This window comes from Carassius carassius, chromosome 16 (genome assembly GCF_963082965.1).
Source record: "Carassius carassius chromosome 16, fCarCar2.1, whole genome shotgun sequence".
NCBI lineage: Eukaryota > Metazoa > Chordata > Actinopteri > Cypriniformes > Cyprinidae > Carassius > Carassius carassius.
In genome coordinates, this window is record NC_081770.1 from 20,029,886 (window position 1) to 20,052,434 (window position 22,549).

General features: G+C 37.0%; 1 protein-coding gene across 5 annotated transcripts; it reads right to left on the reverse strand.

Annotated features, from left to right (window-relative positions):
- Window positions 1-228: 228 nt before the first annotated feature.
- On the reverse strand, window positions 229-5,314 carry cirbpb (cold inducible RNA binding protein b). Of its 5 annotated transcripts, XR_009437911.1 has the most exons (8): window positions 5,168-5,313; window positions 4,432-4,544; window positions 4,251-4,357; window positions 4,013-4,130; window positions 3,639-3,840; window positions 3,479-3,537; window positions 1,248-1,332; window positions 229-429 (listed from the first exon to the last, which is right to left on the reverse strand). XR_009437911.1 is itself a non-coding variant. In XM_059569500.1 (7 exons), the coding sequence occupies exons 2-7, from the start codon at window positions 4,529-4,531 to the stop codon at window positions 3,112-3,114; spliced, it is 594 nt and encodes a 197-aa protein (XP_059425483.1). In that variant the 5' UTR covers window positions 4,532-4,544; window positions 5,168-5,314; the 3' UTR covers window positions 2,165-3,111. The 5 variants fall into 5 exon arrangements, 4 of the variants coding, with proteins under 4 accessions (XP_059425483.1, XP_059425481.1, XP_059425484.1 ...); XM_059569500.1 differs by lacking the exons at window positions 229-429; window positions 1,248-1,332 and adding an exon at window positions 2,165-3,125 and having other exon boundaries at window positions 4,019-4,130; window positions 5,168-5,314; XM_059569498.1 differs by lacking the exons at window positions 229-429; window positions 1,248-1,332 and adding an exon at window positions 2,165-3,125.
- Window positions 5,315-22,549: the final 17,235 nt, after the last annotated feature.

Sequence of the window (22,549 nt, forward strand, 5' to 3'; positions counted from 1 at the left end):
CGTTAGTTGTTCAGTTTAATGCAATCGTATTTAAGAATTAAATCAACCAGTCTAAATTTGAAAACTTTAAAATATAAAGCCCAATTCGTACCGCTAAAGCCTAATAAGAGTGTCATTTTCTGCGGCCTGTGTTATAGCTGGCCACCACTGCCACCTTGTGGTAAAAGTGTACTGCAACATTGCCACTAAACCCGTGCGAATAAACGATACAAAGTACTGAACAAAACCTATGTAAAAAAGCTTTATTGAATTTATGTCATTCCCACAACAATTTGAGTTAACACCTTTATACAGAAACACTGCTTTCAGCAAAATAAATCAAGCTTAAATCTAGATAGAAGACTGATCATCTTGCAAGTGTTTTGACATTTTCCCTGCTTTCTTTTGGGAGAGATGGGTTCATCTGCACAGCAGGGATTTCCATGAGCTCTGAAAAAGCAAAGCCAAGTAACTTAAGCTCTTATTAGAAAGAAAAACAACCCAACAAGCATGCAAGTCAAGTGTACTATGCTAAACAATTAACAATAATTGTTTGAAGATATTAAAGGTATAGTTCATCCAAAAACAAATTGTCAATTATTAACCCTCTTGTTCCAAACTCGAAAACCTTAGTTGCAGCACAAATTAAGATGATTAATTCAGCAAGCTCTCTGACCCTCCATCAAGGACCCTTACATGATCAAGGCCCAGAAACTTGGCAAGGACATTGGGAAAATAATCCATGTGAAATCAGGGGTTCAAACAAGAATACTTTGTGAGCAAAAGAAAACAAAAATAATGATTTTATTCAACAATTAGTCTCCTCTGCTACATCCTTGCACCATACCAGCGAGAGTATCCACTGAACGTAAACATTTACACTCGGATCCAAGCACAAACAACAGACAACGGATCAGTGTGATGCAGGAGACGAATTGTTGAATAAATGAGTTAAACATTAAAAAAAATATCTTTGTAGCTTCGTATAATTATGGTTGAACCCTAAATTTCATATGCATGGTTTTAACTTGTATGTTTCTGGACCTTGACACCCTTGCGGTCTATGGAGGATCAGAGAGCTCACAGGGGTGCATCAAAAGGGTCTTAATTTGTGTTCCAAAGATGAACGAAGGTCTTTTGGGTTTGGACATGAGGGTAATTAAGGTCTTATTTTTCATTTTTGGGTAAACTATCCCTTTAATCTTTAACAGAACTTTGATTACTCACATCAAACTATTAGTAATTTGATTCTACAAGTAAATCCATACCTCTGTGTTTTTGCCATGAAAATGAAGTCATTTCAAAAGGTCATGCTCCTCTAGTTTTCAAATACAACACATCCAGGGAGTCAGTCTGAAAAATAAAAGGTTATTTTAGTGTACAAAAGATGTAAAGATCATAGGACAAAACATGCATTTAAAATATCTTCCTAAATAATGCTACACAAACACTTCCAGATTAAAAAAAAAAAAAAATGAAATTGTTATTGTTTAAAACAAAGGGCCAAACTTTTTAACGAGTCTCCATAGTCAATCACTCGAGATGTGGCAAAAAAGCTACATCAACTTCAAATCTTTTGACATGGGTGACTTAAAACTGACCAAAATAATCTTTAAAGTTGGTGCAGACAAAATTTGCAATCAGAACAGAGACTTTAACTCATTTCAGAGGCCACATGAGATACTTTCCACCAAACACAAGCACACACTATATATGTATATAAAAAGTTGTCATGCAGCTTTTTATTGGAACATGAAGTGTTTTTTTTTTTTTTTGGGTGGGTTGTGGAACAGGATTGAACAGATTCTGGAGATGTTATCACTGGTCGAGGCAACATTCGAAGAAAACATGGACAATGAGAACTGTTGTAGGATGCGTACAGGAGAGCAAAAGGGTTTACCTCACATTACAGGCCTATCTCCACAAATGACCTAGTCAAGAGAGCAGCTTTCATCTCAGGATTCTTGAGTCGGAAGGCACAACACTTCACTCTCCAAGGACATTGTTGACTTCCGTAATTGCTAGCAGAGAACTCTTGGATCCAATGAAGCATTATTCAGAACCATTGCTTGCTACACCACAACGTTTCATCTTTGTCAACTTATCTAATCTGAAGTTTTATTGGTCTAATGGAAAATACTTAGGATCCCAGATGCTAAAACCCCAGCTTATCCACTCCAAGACATTCATGTGGCTTGTATTGAGCTTTTTAATATCGAAGGCAAGAGAGAGCATTTTCCAACCATTTTCTTTTTAATGAGCTTCATGAATCCAGATTAATACAAAAAGGAAAGGATTCGGACGTGTTGATATACAGAACAGAGCACATTTCTTTCCAAGGAGGAACAAAATCTTGACATTTAAAGAGGATATGTTCAGTCCACAGTAGAGCATAGTTTAAAATAAATTTAGACTGGTCAAAGAGTAAAGTACTTCAGTGGTTTACTCTTTGGATAATGCATATTTACAAATCTTTAGCAACATCAAGGAGGTTTGCCGGAGAGAACTCCAATGCAACATGCCTGCCTTGCTTCACTAAAGGAATGCATCACAAAATGGAGGTGGCAGGGAGCAGTAAAGAACACATCACAGCTTATCAAGCTTCTATTGGGAGGATCAGATTAGAATATTTTCAGGTGCCATTTTAAAATTGTTCAAATGCCCCTCTAAGCACTTTCAGTGAGCCGATATTAAGAAATTGGTCCAAAGATCTTGGAGGAAATTGGTTTTTAGAAGCTATCAGGCTGTGTTGGACAGGTCAATTTTCACGCATGGTTTCAGAGACAGAGTTTCTTAAACACACACTGAAAAGAAAAATAAAAAAAGGACAATTTCCAACCTCTGAGAGCATCTATTATTACACAAATCGCAAGGTAAAATGTCAGATACAGGTAGCCTCACAGGGCTTGAAAACTCTTACAGGAAGTGAATGCTCATGGATATTAGGCAGCTCCTCAATGAGAGGAACATCCTGCGGATACTTGACACGGTAAAATAGGAGTCTGTCTTTAGTAGAACATTTGAACCAGAACAAAAAAAAAAAAAAAGTAAAAACAAAAACGTCTTCCAAGAGCGCATCTTTTTATATACAGCCAGCGAAGGGATGATCTTGCAATCAGGATTTTTTTTTTTTTACTCGTGTGAAGCTGAGGACAAGAAGTAGGCAAAAGGGTAAAGGCACTGGAGCATTGTGAACATCCTTTTCCAAACAGTGAACTGACACCAAGACATGATTCTTTTCCAACAAGGTCTTATGGACTATTCTGAAGAAGAGCACAAAACCGACTTTAGTCACTACTATCGTAAAATGAGCTTTTGGATTGTGGTCATTTCCAAGATAAAAAAAGGCAACCAAGTTGACTGAACTCAGAAGTTCGAAAATGGCAGTTGTCTCTTTCTGCTTAGGCCTAAACATTATTTTAAAACACCACAAGTGGGATGAGATCTACTGGTGCAGTTATTTAGTTAAAACTTGTAATTCTGAACAATCAATACGTACCATAGCTGTCGTAGCTGTCTCTGTAGGATCCACCAGAACGGTCATATCCACTCTGGCTTCTAAAACCAAAAGTAATATTTGCCATATTTAAAGTGTTCATGGCTACAATGATCGTAAAAGTGTTCATTGGGCAAAGTTGTTCCATGTTTCAATCCCTTACCTGTTATCTCTGTATCCACCGCCGCTGCCACCCGAGTATCCACTACTCCTGTTTGAGTATCCGCCACCACCGTAGGATCGGTCACCTCCACCATAGCTCCTCTCTCCTCCCCCATAGCCTCGATCTCCACCACCATAGCCCCTATCGCCACCAAAGCTTCGGTCACCCCCGTAGCTTCGGTCTCCACCATATCCTCCACCACCTGTGGAACAACAACAAAAGTTAGATAAATAAAACCCATGCAAGAAACACAACATGCATCCATCCAGGTGGTCTACCAGCTTTGTCATGATAATTACAAGCTACCAAGGATGCTTGAAATGCAAATACAGCCATCTGTTAATACAATTGCTTTCAAGATTAAGAATACCAACCTCTACCTCTTCCTCCTCTGAAGAACCCTCTACCACCAGAAGAACCTCCTCTAAAACCACCAGAACGTCTACCAGATTTGCCAGCTTCATCAACACGAATCATGCGGCCATCGACAGACTGCAAAAATATGCATTTTATGGTTAGAAAACTCACTTTAAGCCTCCACCCAGTTTGACTAGAAATTGAAGTTAAAACATTTTGTTACAAATTTCCATCCTTACAGGGTGTTGAGCTTACCTTTCCATTCATTGCAGCCATTGCATCCTTGGCATCTTCTGGATTTTCAAACGTCACAAAGCCAAAGCCTCTGGAACGGTCCGTCTCACGGTCCCGGATGACATCAACTGGAGCAAAAACAACAATCAATAAAGATGTGAAAATTTCAACAAACTTCAATGAAAAAAAGCTTAAAACGAACCTTTGGCAATTGACCCATATTTGGAGAAAGCCTCCTCCAAGGACTGCTCTGTGGTCTCATAGCTCAAACCACCAATGAAGAGCTTTCCCTCGTCAGACATGTCGAATCACCTGCTGGGAAAATATTTATCATAAAATAAGTTAATTAAAAATACACTTTGATTTTTTTTTTTTTTTTTCAAAAAACATCTTATAAGGTCTGAAGAGACTCAAATTAACAGCCGGCTTAACACTCGACATTTTTTTTTAAAGTGCGCAACAAGGAAACGCCATTTTCTACCCGTCTTCTTCACAGCTTCCTGCAGCCATTTTACCACAAAGACACGTTTTACCAGATTAAACCCTTTGAAATCTACATTTTCAAATCTTCATCGCATTGGTTTTTAAATATTGCATGAATAAATAACAATTCGTTATTCCATTCACAAGTTTTGTTTAAAGTAGGTCAGTAGAACTAACGGTTAGGTCACGTTGTGCTTTAAGAAGAACAAAGAATCCAATAAAATTCGACAGAATTAGCTAGATGTACACATTGCATTCTAAGTAAAAGAACGATTATAATGCAAAACGCCTACAGAATGTTTCTACTTTAACATCTCAAATTAGAACACCAGAAAAAAGCGTATAAATACAAGAAATGAGCCACCATTACAAACTATACATCAATATAATACAGCACCAGAATACAACGCTTTGTTTTAGCCCGAGCACATTGGCAGAAGTGCAGTATTTCTCACCTCGGTTTTTTCTCGAAGACACAAAGGCCGGGGTAGCAGGACTCGACGCCGGCTGCTGCAGAACAGAAGTCTACACAGAAAATGGCGCCAGTTTAAAGGCTTCACGTGACTGCAGCTCTCTGAAGGCGTGTTCTTATCGCGTCGCGTCACAGGCTTGTACGTGCAGAAAGAACTGGCTCTACCTTTGTTGTTTGTCTCACCTCTTTTGGTATTGAGATTAAACTAAGAATGTCTTGAAACACATATCGAGGGTTTTCCGTGGTATAATTCCTGATATCTCTTTGAAATATGAAAATGTTATTCTAGGATAGTCTATACACATGAGAGTGAACAGTCATATGTTTTTTTTATTTGGTTCCTGCTCCAGGTGTGTGTTCACAGTGTGTGTGTGTGTGTGTTCACTGCTGTCTGCTGTGTGTGTGCACTTTGGATGGGTTAAATGCAGAGCACGAATTCTGAGTATGGGTCACCATACTTGGCTGAATGTCACACGTCACTTAATAGGCTATTTTTTTTTTATAGGCTAGGTAAACTTAAATTTAGCAAGTGTAAGTCTTTCTATAGAAATTTTCTTTAAAGATTTAAAACTCTATATGTGTTTGATTTCTGACTCTACTTATAAGAAAGTACAAACTGAATCTGTTCAAAAGGTAGGCAACATTATTGTCTTGCGCCCTTGTATATAATGTCATTCTGTTGCATCTGTTTGTGTATAAAAGAAAGAAAGGACAAAATGCTACCTTTGTTGTACTTCAATGCAGTGCTGTTTGCTTTTTTGCAACAAAAAGCCCAACTTTGTCACTCTGAATGTTAATTATGCTCTTACACAAAAATATGATTTTAATTTATATAAAGATATTATATAATCTTACGTAAAGGTCCTAGATTCATACAACACAAGGAAAATGTGCACAAAAAATGTGTTGTTGTGGTTTTTTTTGTTGAAATGTTTGTTTAAATATTTAAATAATTCAAGTTTTTTTAAGGTACTAAACTGATATGTTTTCAAAAAAATCCCCTTAAACATTTTATTTGTATTTTTTTGTGGATGTGCAATGCTTGATTATTCTATAGGCCTAGGCTATATTTTTTGTACGTTGTACTATAGCTAGGCTATCATCTACGACTGATTAAAAAAAATAGTGCTAGTTAAACTCTGTAAACAAATAACCGAATCAGTCAATACCAAATGCAAAAATCAATCACTGATATGGCATAATCTGTGGTAATCATGAGTTTGTTTGTTTTTTTAAATGTGGTGATTATATCAACATATGCTTGACAGACAAGGTCACTAAATGTATCTGCAGTGAAATCATTGTTTCACAATCCCACATATTTGCAAGAACCACTACATATATAACTACATTTGATTACCTTTTTAGGCTACTTTTTCATGCTGAATCCACTTTAACTTGTAGGTTTTTAGATAATGTGTGAACCAGGATCATGTACAGATTGGCTAAAATTGTCATGAAATCTGATTCACTGCAGATGCATAGTAAAAGAAGTAGCCTAAAAAAAAAACGTGGTTATTTCCTATTAAAAAAATTACATGTGAAAAACAAAGATTTACATTTCTGTGCAAAAAAATAGATATTAACAAGTTAAAACATTTTTAAACCAATTCTGCTCTCTGCTTGGAAAATTAAAATACAATCTCAGAAATCTGATTAATTCTAAAACTGAATATAGTGCCAATATCATTAGCATTAAATACAGTTTGTTTTTTTTTTCTACCGCCAAAATCAGCAAAGAAGATACTGGCCTTGGGATCACTCATTAATGGTTCATCACTATCATCACCCATCTATCATGCTCGTCTTAAGCATTCATAACAATGTGGCAGACTGAGGACCCCTGCAGGGCAGCGATGACCCCACCCAGTAACAATCGGATGCAGATTACCAAAATGATTGTGGAGAGATGGTTCTAATGTAGGACATGGCTCGAGTGAACCAACACATTCTGATTAAACATCGCAAGCAAACAATAGTGATATAAGCTAAATTACACACTCTCCTGTTTTAGTTATGTCAGGATTCGCATGGTCATGGAAAATGTGCAAATCTGTGGTAACGCAGGGCTACAAATATGCACCTTATCCGCTCATGCAGAAAGCTAAAAAATATTCTGGCATCTCTCAGAATTGTGCAGTGACCTGGATTAAGATGCTTCTTCGTCTACGAGGCAAGAGAAAGCAAGCTAGAGCAAGGGTGAAGCAGCAGGGTTATAAATATCGTAGCCTCGGGACCTTGAGAACTGTCCTCCGCTTCAGACGCCCACGCATGCGCTTCCTGCACCTCACCACAACTTTCCATTTCTCGAGCAAACCCTCCCCCGCCACTCAGCACGGGTCAGTATATATGATACGACATCACATATCTAAACCAATACTAAAACTATAATAACTTCAGTTACTAGAATCGCAAAACCCCAGGCTTTGTGTTACAATCCCGATAAAGGGGCTGCAATTGTGGGTAGTCTATCAGAAATGTTTTTTTTATTAGCAATTAGCTATTTGACCAGCGGAGGGCAGTCATCGCATGCACCTCGGAGTATGTCTGATGTCTCGTGCCTCTCATCGAGGAAGCTTCATCAGCAGGTCGACTGGCTGGCTATACATGGAGCAGAATATGCATGATTTATGTTAACTTTCATTTTACATTTTTATACACACATACACACACAAATATTGTACACAAATTATTACTTTGTAATGCAACATATTACACTGTATATTACAATATTGCATATTGTTACCTTTTACAATTGTAACATTTATATATTGTTTTATGTATTAGTGTAAAATTAGTCTAATATTGACTATATATATTACTATTTACTAATAATATGTATATATTAAAATATTTTGTGTTTATATATATATATATACATTGATGATAAAGCTGAATTTTCAGCATCATTACTTCAGTGTCACATGATCCTTCATAAATCACTCTAATATGATGATTTATTATCAGTGCTGGAAATCTTTTTCTAACACTTAAAGGTTTGGGGTCTGTACATTTTTATTCTTTCTTTTTTAAAAGAAATTTAAACTTTTATTCAGCATGGTTGTGTTAAATTGATAAGAAGAGATCAAATAGCAAAGAGCAAGAAGAGCAAAGGTTTATATTGATAGAAAATATTTCTATTTTGAATAAATGCTGTTCTTTTAAACTTTTTTATTCATCAACTAATCCAAAAAAAAATATCTGGCAGCACAACTGTTGCCAACATTGATAATCCTAATAATAATTCAGCATATTAGAATGATTTCTTAAGGATCATGTGACACTTTATACTGGAGTAATGGCTGATGGAAATTCAGCTTTGCATCACAGAAATAAATTATATTTTAATGGATAATCATATAGAAACCATCATTTTACATTGTAATATCATTTTGCAAGATTACTGTTTTTTTCAGTATTTTTGATCAAATAAATGCAGCCTTGATTAGAATTATTTATTTATATATGAATATGTAGTGCATTGGTAGGATTTTGGCTGACATATGTGTAAGCTAACATTTTGCAGCTTGTAAGGCGTGAGCTCTTGTTTTGTTTACAGGCTCAGTGTGGGGGTGGACGGCCGGTGGTTACTGCCTTTGTTGGTTGCACAGTAAGAGACTGTGCCGTGCTAGTGTACGTGCTAGCATATATTCATTCACATTGAAAACTTGGGTTACATAACATTCTGAGAATGAAATTTATGAGCATATATGAGCCTCACACTCATGACTCATATTTTACATCCTGAAAAGCATTAAATTAGTGATTGCCACTGTTTTGCTGTTTCTTGGAAAAAGCAAGGACATTGCAACTTTTACAGCATGTTCATTGCACAGATTTATCAGTGTTGGTGGAGGATGACTCATTGCTGTGTTAGGTGAGGTTATATTTCAAACAGGACTATTTGATACTGTCAAGTTTATGCCCTGAACAGCACCTGCAAAAGACTGAGAGCATAATTCTCACACATTATTACTGGATGCGTATGACTCATGACAATGTGTGCTTGTATATATATATATTCAGACAAACCTCTGACTCACCGCTTGCTTTCAGTCCAGACTATATGTTCTCTGAAAGCCTTTAAAGTCTTCCCTTCTTACTGTCAGCAGCATATGTTGTGTTTGGTTGCTGGTGTCCCTCTTAACCAGTGGTTTGTTGGTTAAACCAGCTAGTCCACCACTAACTAATGTTGGTCTTTACAGCATATTTTATTAAAATGGTGCCTATGTTTAAATTCTGCATTTTCTTTTTTAAAGAAAAAAATACATATGATGAAATATAATCAAATAAAACAATACACAATATAAATATATATTAAATACAAATATATTGTGTATGTAATATAAATAAAAGTATTCTTATTTGTACATTTACAAATAAAATGTAAATAAATAAAATAATATTCAATACAATTGTTCAATGCATTTTAAGTAGAATCTTCACACACACACACACACACACACACACACACACACACACACACACACACACACACACACACACACACACACACATATTTAATAACCAAAGAATATTAATGCATTATAGTGTGTATATTTTATATATATATATGTAAATGTTTATATAGTTTATATAATGTTTTATTTATGGATATATTTATTTGAATTATACTAGTGTAATCACATCCAAAGTTTTTGTGTACATAATATATGTGTGTACTGTGCAGATTTATTATGTATACAAACCCGATTCCAAAAAAGTTGGGACACTGTACATATTGTGAGTAAAAAAGGAATGGAATAATTTACAAATCTCATAAAGTTATATTTTATTCATGATATAATATAGATAACATATCAAATGTTGTAAGTGAGACATTTTGAAATGTCAAGCCAAATATTGGCTCATTTTGGATTTCATGACCGCTACACATTCCAAAAAAGTTGGGACAGGTACCAATAAGAGGCCGGAAAACTTAAATGTACATATAAGGAACAGCTGGAGGACCAATTTGTGACTGTAGGTCAATTGGCAACATGATTGGGTATAAAAAGAGCCTCTCAAAGTTGCAGTGTCTCTCAGAAGTCAAGATTGGCATAGGATCACCAATTTCCCAAATGCTGCGGCGAAAAATAGTGGAGCAATATCAGAAAAGGAGTTTCTCAGTGAAAAACTGCAGAGTTTGAAGTTATCATCATCTATAGTGCATAATATCATCCAAAGATTCAGAGAATCTGGAACAATCTCTGTACGTAAGGGTCAAGGCCGGAAAACCATACTGGATGCCCGTGATCTTCGGCCCTTAGACGGCACTGCATCACATACAGGAATGCTACTGTAATGGAAAACACAATGTGCCATTCTCCATTGCCAGCTAAAACTCTATAGGTCAAAAAAGAAGCCATATCTAAACATGATCCAGAAGCGCAGGCGTTTTCTCTGGGCCAAGGCTCATTTAAAATGGACTGTGGCAAAGTGGAAAACTGTTCTGTGGTCAAACTAATCAAAATTTGAAGTTCTTTTTGGAAAACTGGGACGCCATGTCATCCAGACTAAAGAGGACAAGGACAACCCAAGTTGTTATCGGTGCTCAGTTCTGAAGCCTGCATCTCTGATGGTATGGGGTTGCATGAGTGCGTGTGGCATGGGCAGCTTAAACATCTGGAAAGGCACCATCAATACTGAAAGGTATATCCAAGTTCTAGAACAACATATGCTCCCATCCAGAGGTCAACTCTTTCAGGGAAGACCTTGTTGGCCTTGTCCCAACTTTTTTGAGATGTGTTGATGACATGAAATTTAAAATCAACTTATTTTTTCCTTAAAATTATAAATTTTTTCTCAGTTTAAACATTTGATATGTCATCTATGTTGTATTCTGAATAAAACATTGACATTTGAAAATTCCACATCATTACATTCTTTTTTTATTCACAATTTGTACAGTGTCCCAATTTTTTTGTAATCTGGTTTGTACAAACACATGCATGTATATATTAAGAAAAATATGTAATGTTTATATATTAAATATATTTATATGTAATATAAATTATATTAATATAAATATATACATGTAAATATTTCCAAAATATATACTGTATGTGTGTGTCTATACATAATAAATATACACAGTAAACATAAACAATATATATATATATATATATATATATATATATATATATATATATCAAACCCCATATCTTGCACTGTAAAACCTGATGGTATAACTTTAAAGAAGTGACCTCATTTCACATGATTACTTAATCCTGATGTAACCACTGTCTCTGTAATACACCATTGGGTTGAAGCTATTGGCAATCATATTCACCTCAGCAAAGTGTCCTTGATGGACAATGCCATGATAGGGCATATTTGTCCACCAATTACACTCTTGTCCAGGTGTAACGCAGCAGTTGTGCGTCAGTCTCGCAGCCAAGCTCTAAATACCCTGCCATCCATGGAGAGGACAAGCTGTTCTGCGTGAGCACAGGCTGTTTTGTCTCTCCAGCTGAACATCATGTCTACTCCCCCTAACCGGCTACGAGAGACCCTCTAGCAACGCTCGAGAAGAGTTAGGGTGTCCACCTGCTAATAAGCCCAAGGGGGGACAAGGGGTATGTTTCTGAGGGACAATGTGGGACACTGCCTTGCGCGGCGTTGCCCCCACTCCATGGGCAGACTCACTGATAGTGGTTTACCCATTTCTAGCACATACCACCTTACATGGTATATTAATAATGCCCTATTCCCCTAAACATGTGTAATTGCTGATGTATGCTCATGAAAGAATTGACAGATGCACTTCCACTTACGATTTACTTTAGCTATTTTATTTATTTTTCATTACAATTTATTCACTTTAAATAAATTGAATTGTAGTTGCTCAACACCACAGGAACAGTTAAAAAAAAAGTCTAAACTCACAACTCCAGAGGTTCATGAGGAGGAAGGATGGTGAACTTGCATGTTAGTAAAGGCAGGCGCATGAAAAAAAAAACAGTTTGAACCAGGACACACCTTCTCTTTTTTAATTGATGATGGCGGTGCCTCACTTTCTCAATTTTTCGAATTGGAAAGCGTGCATCTAAAAGTTCCTTCCCAGTGTGTCTGGTATGCACGTGCGAGCGCTGTCATGACAACAACGAAAAAGTTGACAACAACCTAGTCAGCAGTTCAACTGAGGGGTGGGTGTGGCAACAGTAGCGTGCTGAACTGTCAAGTAATGTTCGTTTGGCTGCCTGGGGCTCGAGGATATAGAGCGACTTACTTTTTTTGAGCAAGCATTTATTATACGTCACACAGTTTCAATTTGTGGGACGCATGAATTGGGCTTCAAACGAGACATTTAAAAAATGCATTTTAGTCTTAAAAACTATGTGGTTGCGTTTCAGTTCAAACGGACCAAAACAATGGCGTGGCTGGCCATATTCTCTCTGCGTATCCTTGATGATCATGTAAACAATAACATTATGCTAATTGTTGTACCCATAGATACAGTACAGACCAAAAGTTTGTACACACCTTCTCATTCAAAGAGTTTTCTTTATTTTCATGACTATGAAAATTGTAGAGTCACACTGAAGGCATCAAGGGCTATTTGACCAAGAATGAGAGTGATGGGGTGCTGCGCCAGATGACCTGGCCTCCACAGTCACCGGACCTGAACCCAATCGAGAGAAGAGAATGCCAAGAGTGTGCAAAGCAGTAATCAAAGCAAAAGGTGGCTACTTTGAAGAACCTACAATATGACATATTTTCAGTTGTTTCACACTTTTTTGTTATGTATATAATTCCACATGTGTTAATTCATAGTTTTGATGCCTTCAGTGTGAATCTACAATTTTCATAGTCATGAAAATAAAGAAAACCTTTGAATGAGAAGGTGTGTCCAAACTTTTGGTCTGTACCGTATGTATGAGTAGATTTTCCATTGGACCGCTCCAAGCATGCAGACTCGTCTGCCATCTAAATAACAGGGAATCTACCTAAACATGTCTATGGCTGTACCTGCATAATTGGTCATGTGACATGTGTTTTCGGTTGTGTAGTGTAGACGGAGATCGTTTCAGAAACGCAGTGAAAACACCAGGGGGGTATTCCAGAAAGCAGGTTATGTGACATACCCGGATATGTTTAAGAGTAAGTAAATATTAACTTTCGGCTCCAAAAATGCAGGTAACTTTCAGGGTATGTTAGTAGTCATAGCAACTCACTCTATGAACTTAACCTTATGTTCCAGGGTTAGTTCACTTCAGCGAGCCTTCAGTGGGCGTGATAGATACTGCACAACATTATATAATATTACAATATGTAATGTAGCCTATTATATATATATATATGATATGTTAATGAGGAAGCGCTAATATAAGTAATAAATAAGGTTATATATTATTCTAATATGATTATTTCTTTTATTGGCATATATAAGAGTTATCTATGAATTATGTATTAAGAGGTATGTATAAATTATAAAACACTATGACAAGGTAATGTTTAACTTATATATATTTGTATATTTTATTTATTACATATCTCACACATTGAATGGCATTTTCTATAATGTCTAAATTATAAATCAAAATACATATCTGATATGACAATGTATAATTAGCATAAAACAAACAATATAATTCACATTCTGAAGTATTAAAGATTAAATAAAAAAATAAAAAAAATAAAAATTAGGTGGCGATATGCACTAAGCATGTAAACAACTAATTAACGAAAGAAGAAGAAAGAAACAGCTTGGCGCGCTTTTTCTTACCGTCCGTTTCTATAGTGACTCATCGATTCATCGCTCTGTTGGGAATGTCTTGAGGAACATATTCTGAGTTGAATGTACTTACTCCCGGATGCGTTTTTGGAACCACATACCTCGAGTAAGCAAGGTTTGGGGTTAATCAACCGAGAGTTCAGGTTTTAGTTCACGGTAAGTTAACCCTGCTTTCTGGAATACACCCCAGTGTAGATGAGGATCGTTTTCATTTTAAAACAAAAACGTACTAGTGTAAGCAGGGCCTTAGGCTACGTTTACACTAAAACAGTGTACTATGCATGATGTCACCGTTTTGAAGATTCTCGTATTGGGTTTTTTATACGGAAACGATAATGGTGCCATTTTCAAAAACTTGTACTTTGAAACACTTTTTAAAAAATATGCGTTTTCAGTCCCCAAAATGGTATTGTCGTGTAAACAGTAAACAGTAAACAGTCAAAATTCATAATAGTTTCCCATTTTTAGCTGAAAACATTGTCGTGTAAATGGCCCCATAGTGTAAACCAAAACAGAGACTTTTGAAAACAATGGCTTGGTCGCATCGTGCACATTCGCTCTGTGTATCCTTCACGCACACAATTAAAGTGCATTTAGTACAAAATTAGTTGTTTCAATTTAGTAGACCTTAAATATACCAGTTTAGTATACAAAAAGTACAATTGCAGGGTATTTTTAGTAAGTAGCCTAGAAAAAAGAGGCTATTTGTGGTGTACTCAGCATGAAATAAATGTATTGCAAATAAATTTTTTGTATATTTATTTTTCACTAGGATGGGAAAGTCGATATCACATTTATTACAATAAAATATCCTTGGAATCATTTTCAGGACGATTTTTCAGCTCACAAACGATACAAACATCAACAGCCAATCAGATACGAGCATTAACGCGCCAAGCGATGCGCTTTTAAAAAACAGAATATTTGTCCGTTGGTGTTTGTGGATGCTAGTTTTCGGCGGGTCTTAACAGTGGTCTTAACCCAAATTAGTAACTTACAATACGTTATGAAGGACATAAACTAAACGATAACATATCTTTCTTAATATATACTATCCGAAAAGAAAACCAAATAATCAGATAATGACTAAAACTTGAGGATATGAGCGTGGAAGTGTGTTGGCTAATTGTTGTGGTGCGCTGTCGCTGAGGTGATACCTGGGAAACAGGCAGCTGTTGTCTTTCTTGTATCCTGGGCCGTACACAAACAACGCTGGTTGCCGTGGGCGTGTACCGGCTCTCGGTGATTGACGCACTTCCACTCCACCCTCGCTCCGCCGTCTCTGAATCCCACAGGTCTCCATTCATTACATGGTAAACGCGCGGCTGACAGAAAACAGACATGACGCGTAGTCATCGCACACGAGGGAATGTTTATAATGATCCCAGTGACCTGACTGGAATTACAAACTTCCAAAGTAGCGTTTGTCATTATTTAAAACTAACCCACTTACAGAATATAGGCTACAGTAAGTGTACTACTCACAAGCTAGCAAATGAATAAATTAAACGTTGCAAATATTAAAAAAAGTTACTAAATAAATATGAAAGGATAAAGGAGGAGGATAAACAATAGACGTTAACATTTGAATCCCCATGTCAAACACATTTAGCTTTGAGTGAATAGAAGCATAAGAAGCCTACATGACTGACAGACGCTGATAGAAACCAACTTTGCCCATCAGCTAGAGCGATGCATATTATAATTTTGTTTGTGTTCATTGCTTTCCTGCAGGTTGTAAGACTAATTAGACTTTTACGAGCCAATTTTACACTAGGTGATGCCAATGAAACATTCCTGTTTTCTTGTCTGCCCTCCTCTCTCTCAGCGCTCAGAGAGTTGCTGATCATCACGTTGATGGACGCAATATTAATCAAGTATTTTCCGAAAGGCTTACAAGATGTGCGCGCCTCAGCGAATGATAATATGATGAAAGCTGCTTTGATGTCTGGATATGGTGGATAATTTACCTGAGGGTGGAGAGGAAAAAAAAAAACTTCTGAATCCTGACAGGGAGGTAGCTATTTTAAAGATTTATATTTCCCACCTATGCTGAAACCTGTCAATAACATGACTGGGCCATATTTCAACCCAAAATCAAAAGAAAGAAAAAGATCATTTTTGCTTTTGCAAGTTTGCTTAGTCTTATTACCATAATGCAACAAAAAATTATTCTCATTACTTTAATTCGAATGATAAATAAATGATAAAAATAGCAAATAATAAACTTAAATACGAAGGTTAGCCTAGTTGTAAATCATGTCAGTATTTGTTAATCTTATATATATTGCATTATATAATAGTACATTTTATATATATATACATTTTGATGTCATTACGTAATACAAATAAAATAAGATATTATTGTATAAATTATTAGTATGTGTTAAATAATAAAATCTTTGTATTAAAGCATTTGTACTGTAATACAGCAAAAAAATAAACAAATAGGCCTACAATAAACGATTACTGTAAAGGGTAAATGTGCTTAATTGTCATGAAATGTCACAATGCAAAAATCTTGTTCCAGAAAAAAGGCCTTGTTTTTCATTTAAAAATATTTCCACTTTTTTTTTTTTTTTTTAATTTGCAGTGAAATGTCACCATGACCCGGTTTTATGTTTTCGTGAGGTTCACCCTCTTGCATTGTCATTCAGGCGAACACACATATATGCAATTATCTCTTAGTCAATTCAAACAGTTATGCAATGTTTACCATGTACCAAACCTGACTTTGCTGACCATGTTTGGCAAACGGCATGAACAAAGACATCAGTGTGCTTCGGTTCTCTGGAAATGATTAAATGCATGCAAGACATTTCGAGAGAAATATAAATGGGCCTGGGATTATAAATAGACCCTGTCCTGATTTGATCCAACACCTTTTCTCTGATTTAGATAATTAGGCTGTGTGAGTCATAATGTTGCACTGTCCCTTTGGATGAGCTGTCTGAGTGAAGAGGCATGTAGAGGTGTGTGTGTGCATGTATCATATCTGTGTGGGCTCTAATGTGTGAGCTGAGGGAGAGAAAATGGTGTAAAATGAACAACCACAAACAAGCCAAAAACGCAAAAAGCTTTTTATTTGTAGAGCTCGGAGGATCAAGTGCATTACGTACATGTGTATTTCTTGTTCATGTGTGAGTCCACGGCCAAACAAATGTGTGTGTATTGCGCCAGCCCACGTGGGTGTGTGCTGTTTTAGTAGGAGCTGAATCGATAACCTGAGGGCAGGGAGTGGAGACGCACAAGGAAATGCAATTCTCTGGTCGCCCACCTCTTCCTGTCCCGCCCCCTCACCAGCAGCCCACAGAGCAGCTCGGCCTCTAAAAAAACCTGTTTGATTGGGGGAGAGGAATTGAAACCAAACAAACATGTGATGAAATAAATAGACGGAGAGGTGCAAAGTGGCCGTAAATCAAAGAAGGTTTGATGGGAAATGCAGGGTGACACGCACGCTGACACCTTGGCACAACAACACCGCCTCGTTTGCGAACCCTCCTGTACAGCCTAACAATCCCGAATTCATTTCTGATTCACTACCATTGTTCTGTGCACAATAAGATAATGCGCTTGAGTCAGCACCCTGAGCCTGTGCCAAACGTCTGCCGTGAATTTCATTTGCACAATGTAACAATGGCGCATCTTTGACCTGATATGGTGCTTCTCATGCATTTGGATTGTGCCAAGATTTGTAAAATGAACCGACTTACTGTGCTACCAAGTAACTTGTATAACACTTTTGAGGAAATCACTAAGTAAGCATTTTTCAACCGTTAGGCCACATCCCAAAAAAAAAAAAATCCCAAAAAAGGGTCACAATTCACGGAAAATACAAAATGTAACTAATCAGATAATTTTTAATGATTTAACTTTTAAAAGGGATTAGATTCTTCCTATGTATGACATCAAATTAACATCAAAGTGACTGTATTTTGGTGCACAGTCATCTTGCTGTAGCCAGATGCCAAATAAACAAGGACTCAGTGCATTAATTGTGGGTTCAGATGTAAATGACACTTCCACTGTTAAGCATTTTCAAATTTTTTACCTATATATCAACTTAATAATAACATGTATGTATATACATACATATATATATATATATATATATATTATTTACTATTCAAGCCAAACATTAATTATTGCGTGATGCATTTTAATGGTGAAATAGTGTGCATTCTTACCAGTAGCTAAACCAGTAGCTAAAATTCCAAAAGACAGAGCAATATTCAATAACATGCATACTACTTGTTTTTTTTTTTCAGTTAATTTTCATAGTTTTTCCATGTAATTAGTAATTTAATTAGTTTGGTCTGCCCCAGTGTTCAAGACAGTGTTATAGTCTTAATATAATATATTTATCAACATATAAGTTCTCTAAAGACATTGCAGTGGCAAAAACACACCAGTAGGGGTCTCCCATTGATCAGCTCACCTCTAGGTCCCGAGAAAAGGACGACGGCCTCTTGAGTAGAGTAGCTGATCCGGCAGAGGACAGCTGTCTAGGGCATGTTTTTCCTGTGGTAGAGCCTTTAAACCACCTCAGATACCTCGCACGGTAGCCCTCATTCCGGGAAAGACCGAACAGCTGCCCTCCCCCTTAAACCCATTCACTGTGTACTAGTCATTCCTTCATCTGCTCCATTTGGACTCGCACATGACCATTCAACCTTCCACCCACTCACAAAGGAATGCTGTGAGAGGGGGGGACCAGGAATACCAGGCTAATGCTGGAAGAAAATGACGATACAAGAAAAAAAAGACAGTACCTAAAAGAAGGAAAAAATGCAGAAGAGGGAAAAAGGGAGTTTGAAGTCATGGAACAAACGCTAGATCCCCATTCTGTGCCTCATGCAGCACTCAAGCTTGTTTTGTCATGCACCGAAACGGACCCTCAGGTCATGCTGCATGCCTTCACAGCGCACACACATGGGCTTTTGTCTGCAGATGGAAAACGGCATCAGTGCACTCACTAGGGCTGTCGCGGTTAAGAAATTTGCCCTGCGGTTATTATGGGTGGCTCAATAGCGCGATATGCGGTATTACCGCCGTTTTTTTACATACCTAATTTATCCTGATTTTGCTGCATACAAAGCTCTATCATTGAGTTATGTAGCAATGATACATAACTACATAATTGTTGCTTTTTTAACTGACAGAGAGACACGTTTTAAAACATTTTTGTTTATTGTTAAATTCCAAACAGCAACAAGAACATGCATTTTCCAATACATTTTTAAAAAGAAATCAAAGAGTTCTAACATGTATTACACGTATTTGCGCGCGACTTTGGACAGCAGCGGAAATCTAGACTGATTATCGCGCCACCACTGGCCCACCAGGACAGTGAATTCGCGTTGGAGTCGATGCACTCCTCAAGCAGATAGCGTGTGTGATAGCTCGCGAGAAAATTACAGTCGTAACCATATTGTATCATTAATTTATTTAACATTGAATGCACAGTGACAAATTGAAAAAAACAAGAAGGCCACAGCCTCATAAAAAAAATAAAAAAAAATAAATAACTGAACACTGAGGTTGCCGCGGTTTCTGCGGTTGCTATCTTTCCTCTGCGGTTTGCTTGTCAATAGTGCGGTTTTACAATATTGCGGTTATCGCGACAGCCCTAGTCAAAGTTGGTTCAAGGTGAAACGTTCATTCGAGGCGTAACACAATACTTGGTTTTGAAATGATTCACAACTCACTTGACATCAAAGGAATGTTCTGAATGCATACATCGCTTGGCCTTCGTGAATATATATTGTTCACAAAGAACTCTTCTTCCAGATAGTGAGTCTTTGACAACAGAAAATTGCGGAAAATGCAGAGATAATCCACAACCATAAAAGCACTTCAAACTAACAAAAAATTCACTTTTGCTGCTGTGGTAAAGCATCTGTAAACGGCATCTACTAAGGCAGGGTTACTCAAACTTTTTCAAACTAAGGACCCCTATTATGAGCTCAGATTGTTCGTGGACTCTGAACCCCACACATAATCACACTCACAGTCACCTAAAGCATGGCAAATGTCATAATCAAAACAGTCTGCCGACACTGTCATTCAAAGCTTCCAAAAATTCCCAAATTTCCAAATGTTTATTCATTTACTCCCTACACAATCTTGTCATTTAACCTACTTTTTTGCTTTAAACTAAAGTTTAAGGTTTAATAACTAAAAACTGAAAGTAATGCAGCTATTTATTTTAGAACTGGTTCAAGGTTTAAAACTCTATAATGAACTATTATTTAAAAGTCTAGGGAAAAAATTAATGGCAAAAACATCCTTATTCATGCAAAATGACTGGGTTTACCTTTAAAAATAGCATAAGATATTACGGTTTGTGAACATTTGATTATTTCCTTCTCCCACTTTGAGTTTTTCCACTTGTTTCAAGCATAAACTGCACTAAATATTATTCTCTAACAGCTTTTTCAGCAGCCTTGTTATTGCAATGATTGAAATTCAGTTCTCATTGACATGCAGTACAACAAGGAACGCTGGGAATGTCTGTAATAATTTGTGTCTTGCCGGTGATGGGTGTGAATGATTTTCCGTCAAGAAATACTAAGGAATGGCCATATTTGGTATGCAAGGCTGGTGATTTCCAAATGGGATGCACAGAACCTTGAACACACACACACACTTAACTAACCTACACGTAGTTGGGCATGAGGTATAAGGGTTTGGCTCTGTGTGGGAGTTCATTTGAACTCAGTCCACACAAGCCAGGGCAGGTGGTGTTGACAGAGGACATAATGACCCCTCTTTAGGCACAGGTGGCCTGGAGCAAGGCCTCTCCTCTCTGAGGTATCCTACAAAACAGAGGTGGAACATGCAGGCATTACTATTTCAAGCAAAGTACAGACTGCTCTGGGATGTTCTATACTGCCTGTAATCCATGCGGTGGGTAGGGTAGCCCACCAAAATTTTGTCCCCACATTCGGGCCTGTGAGTCAGTTAACATATAATTTAGCCCTATAAGTTAGCAATGAGCATTCAAACAAAAGATTCAGTCATTATTTACTCACCCTCTTGTCGTTCCAAAACCTTACAGTTATAAACATACAGTTATTGTTTCCATGTGTAACACAAAGAAAATTTTTTAAAGGAATATTTAACTCCTATAGCTAGTTGTATCGAACATTGTTGAACTTGTACTACTCATGTAACCAACAAATGACTAGCTGTCATTAAAAATGACATAATAAATAGTTTGATGCAAATCTTTGTCAGTGTTTACACCTGTTAATGGGAAAGAGTCAAGAACCTTTAGCATTTTAACATCTTTGGCATAAGACATCTAAAGAAACTTTAGCATTTTAGCAGCTTTAACACAAGACACCAAATGAACCATTTTAATGTCTTTAGCATAAAATAATGAAAAAAACTTCAATAACATTTGGCATCTTGAACAAAACGCACACAACACACCTTTAGAATTAAAGTATTTTGCACAAGATATCAAATTAAATTTCATTTTTGCATTTTTAACACGAGATCTAAACAACTTTTCGCATTTTACCATGTTTGGCATAAAACCAAAAGAACCTTTAGCATCTTTAACAAAATACACCCAAAGAACATTTAGCATTGTAGTATTTAGCACAAGACATCAAAATAACTTTACACATTTTAGCATCTTTAACACAAGACATCAAATGAAAAGAATCTTTAGCATTTTAACATCTTTATCAATTTTAACATCCTTAGCACAAGATTTCAACAAAACCTTTCAAAGTTTAGCATCTTTAGCACAAGATATCAAAAGAACCTTTAGCATCAGCATCTTTAACAAAAGACTTTAAAAGAACCTTTAGCATTGCGCCATCTTTAGCACAAGACACCAAAAGAAAAGTACCTTTTGCATTTTAAGGTGATGTAGACCTAAGCGCATCCAAAATCTTGTTTCACAGTTGTAGTGATATTTGATTAAGCATGTCCACACTGAACATCTGAGATTCAAACCTGGAAATAAACAAAATGTATGATTCTACACTATTTTTAGGTCACTAATCAAGTAAGCAAAATTAGGACACATTAAAAGCTATGCTGATAACATGATTTGTGATATAAAAAAAAAATTTTAAATTAGAAAAATCCTAAATTAACTTTGCGCACTTAGCTACGCTAATGTTCATTCATTTGGTTAAGTGCACTAATATCAGAGTAAGTGTAAGTACACTGTCTTCTGTATCCTTATCGTCCTCCTTCCCTCTGCCAAGTTGAATTTTTACAGCTGCTTTAATACGACATAAAGATGAGTCAAAGCTAAGCTGGCAAAACACACACTGAGCCCTTGATTAACATCAAGCACATAAATCCATGTTTCGAGAGAGCCTATTTTCCCACTCACTTCATGCCTACTCAAACCGAAAGTGCCTTTAAGGACTGTACGCGTCTCTTTGGCGGAGGCCGGACGCCTCAGCCAGACGCTGGCTTTCAAAAAACAGGCGACGCCGGTTAACGAGGGGAGAGAGAGGGAGCAGCGCTCCGTTTAGAACGGAGAGCGCTGGGTGTAGGCGGGATGGTGGTGCATGGGCGTTTCTGCGCAAAGGGCAACGTCTGTGCGGAGCCGATTCAGCGGCCCTGGGCCTTGTCACCTCTGAGCCGGACGCTCATTGT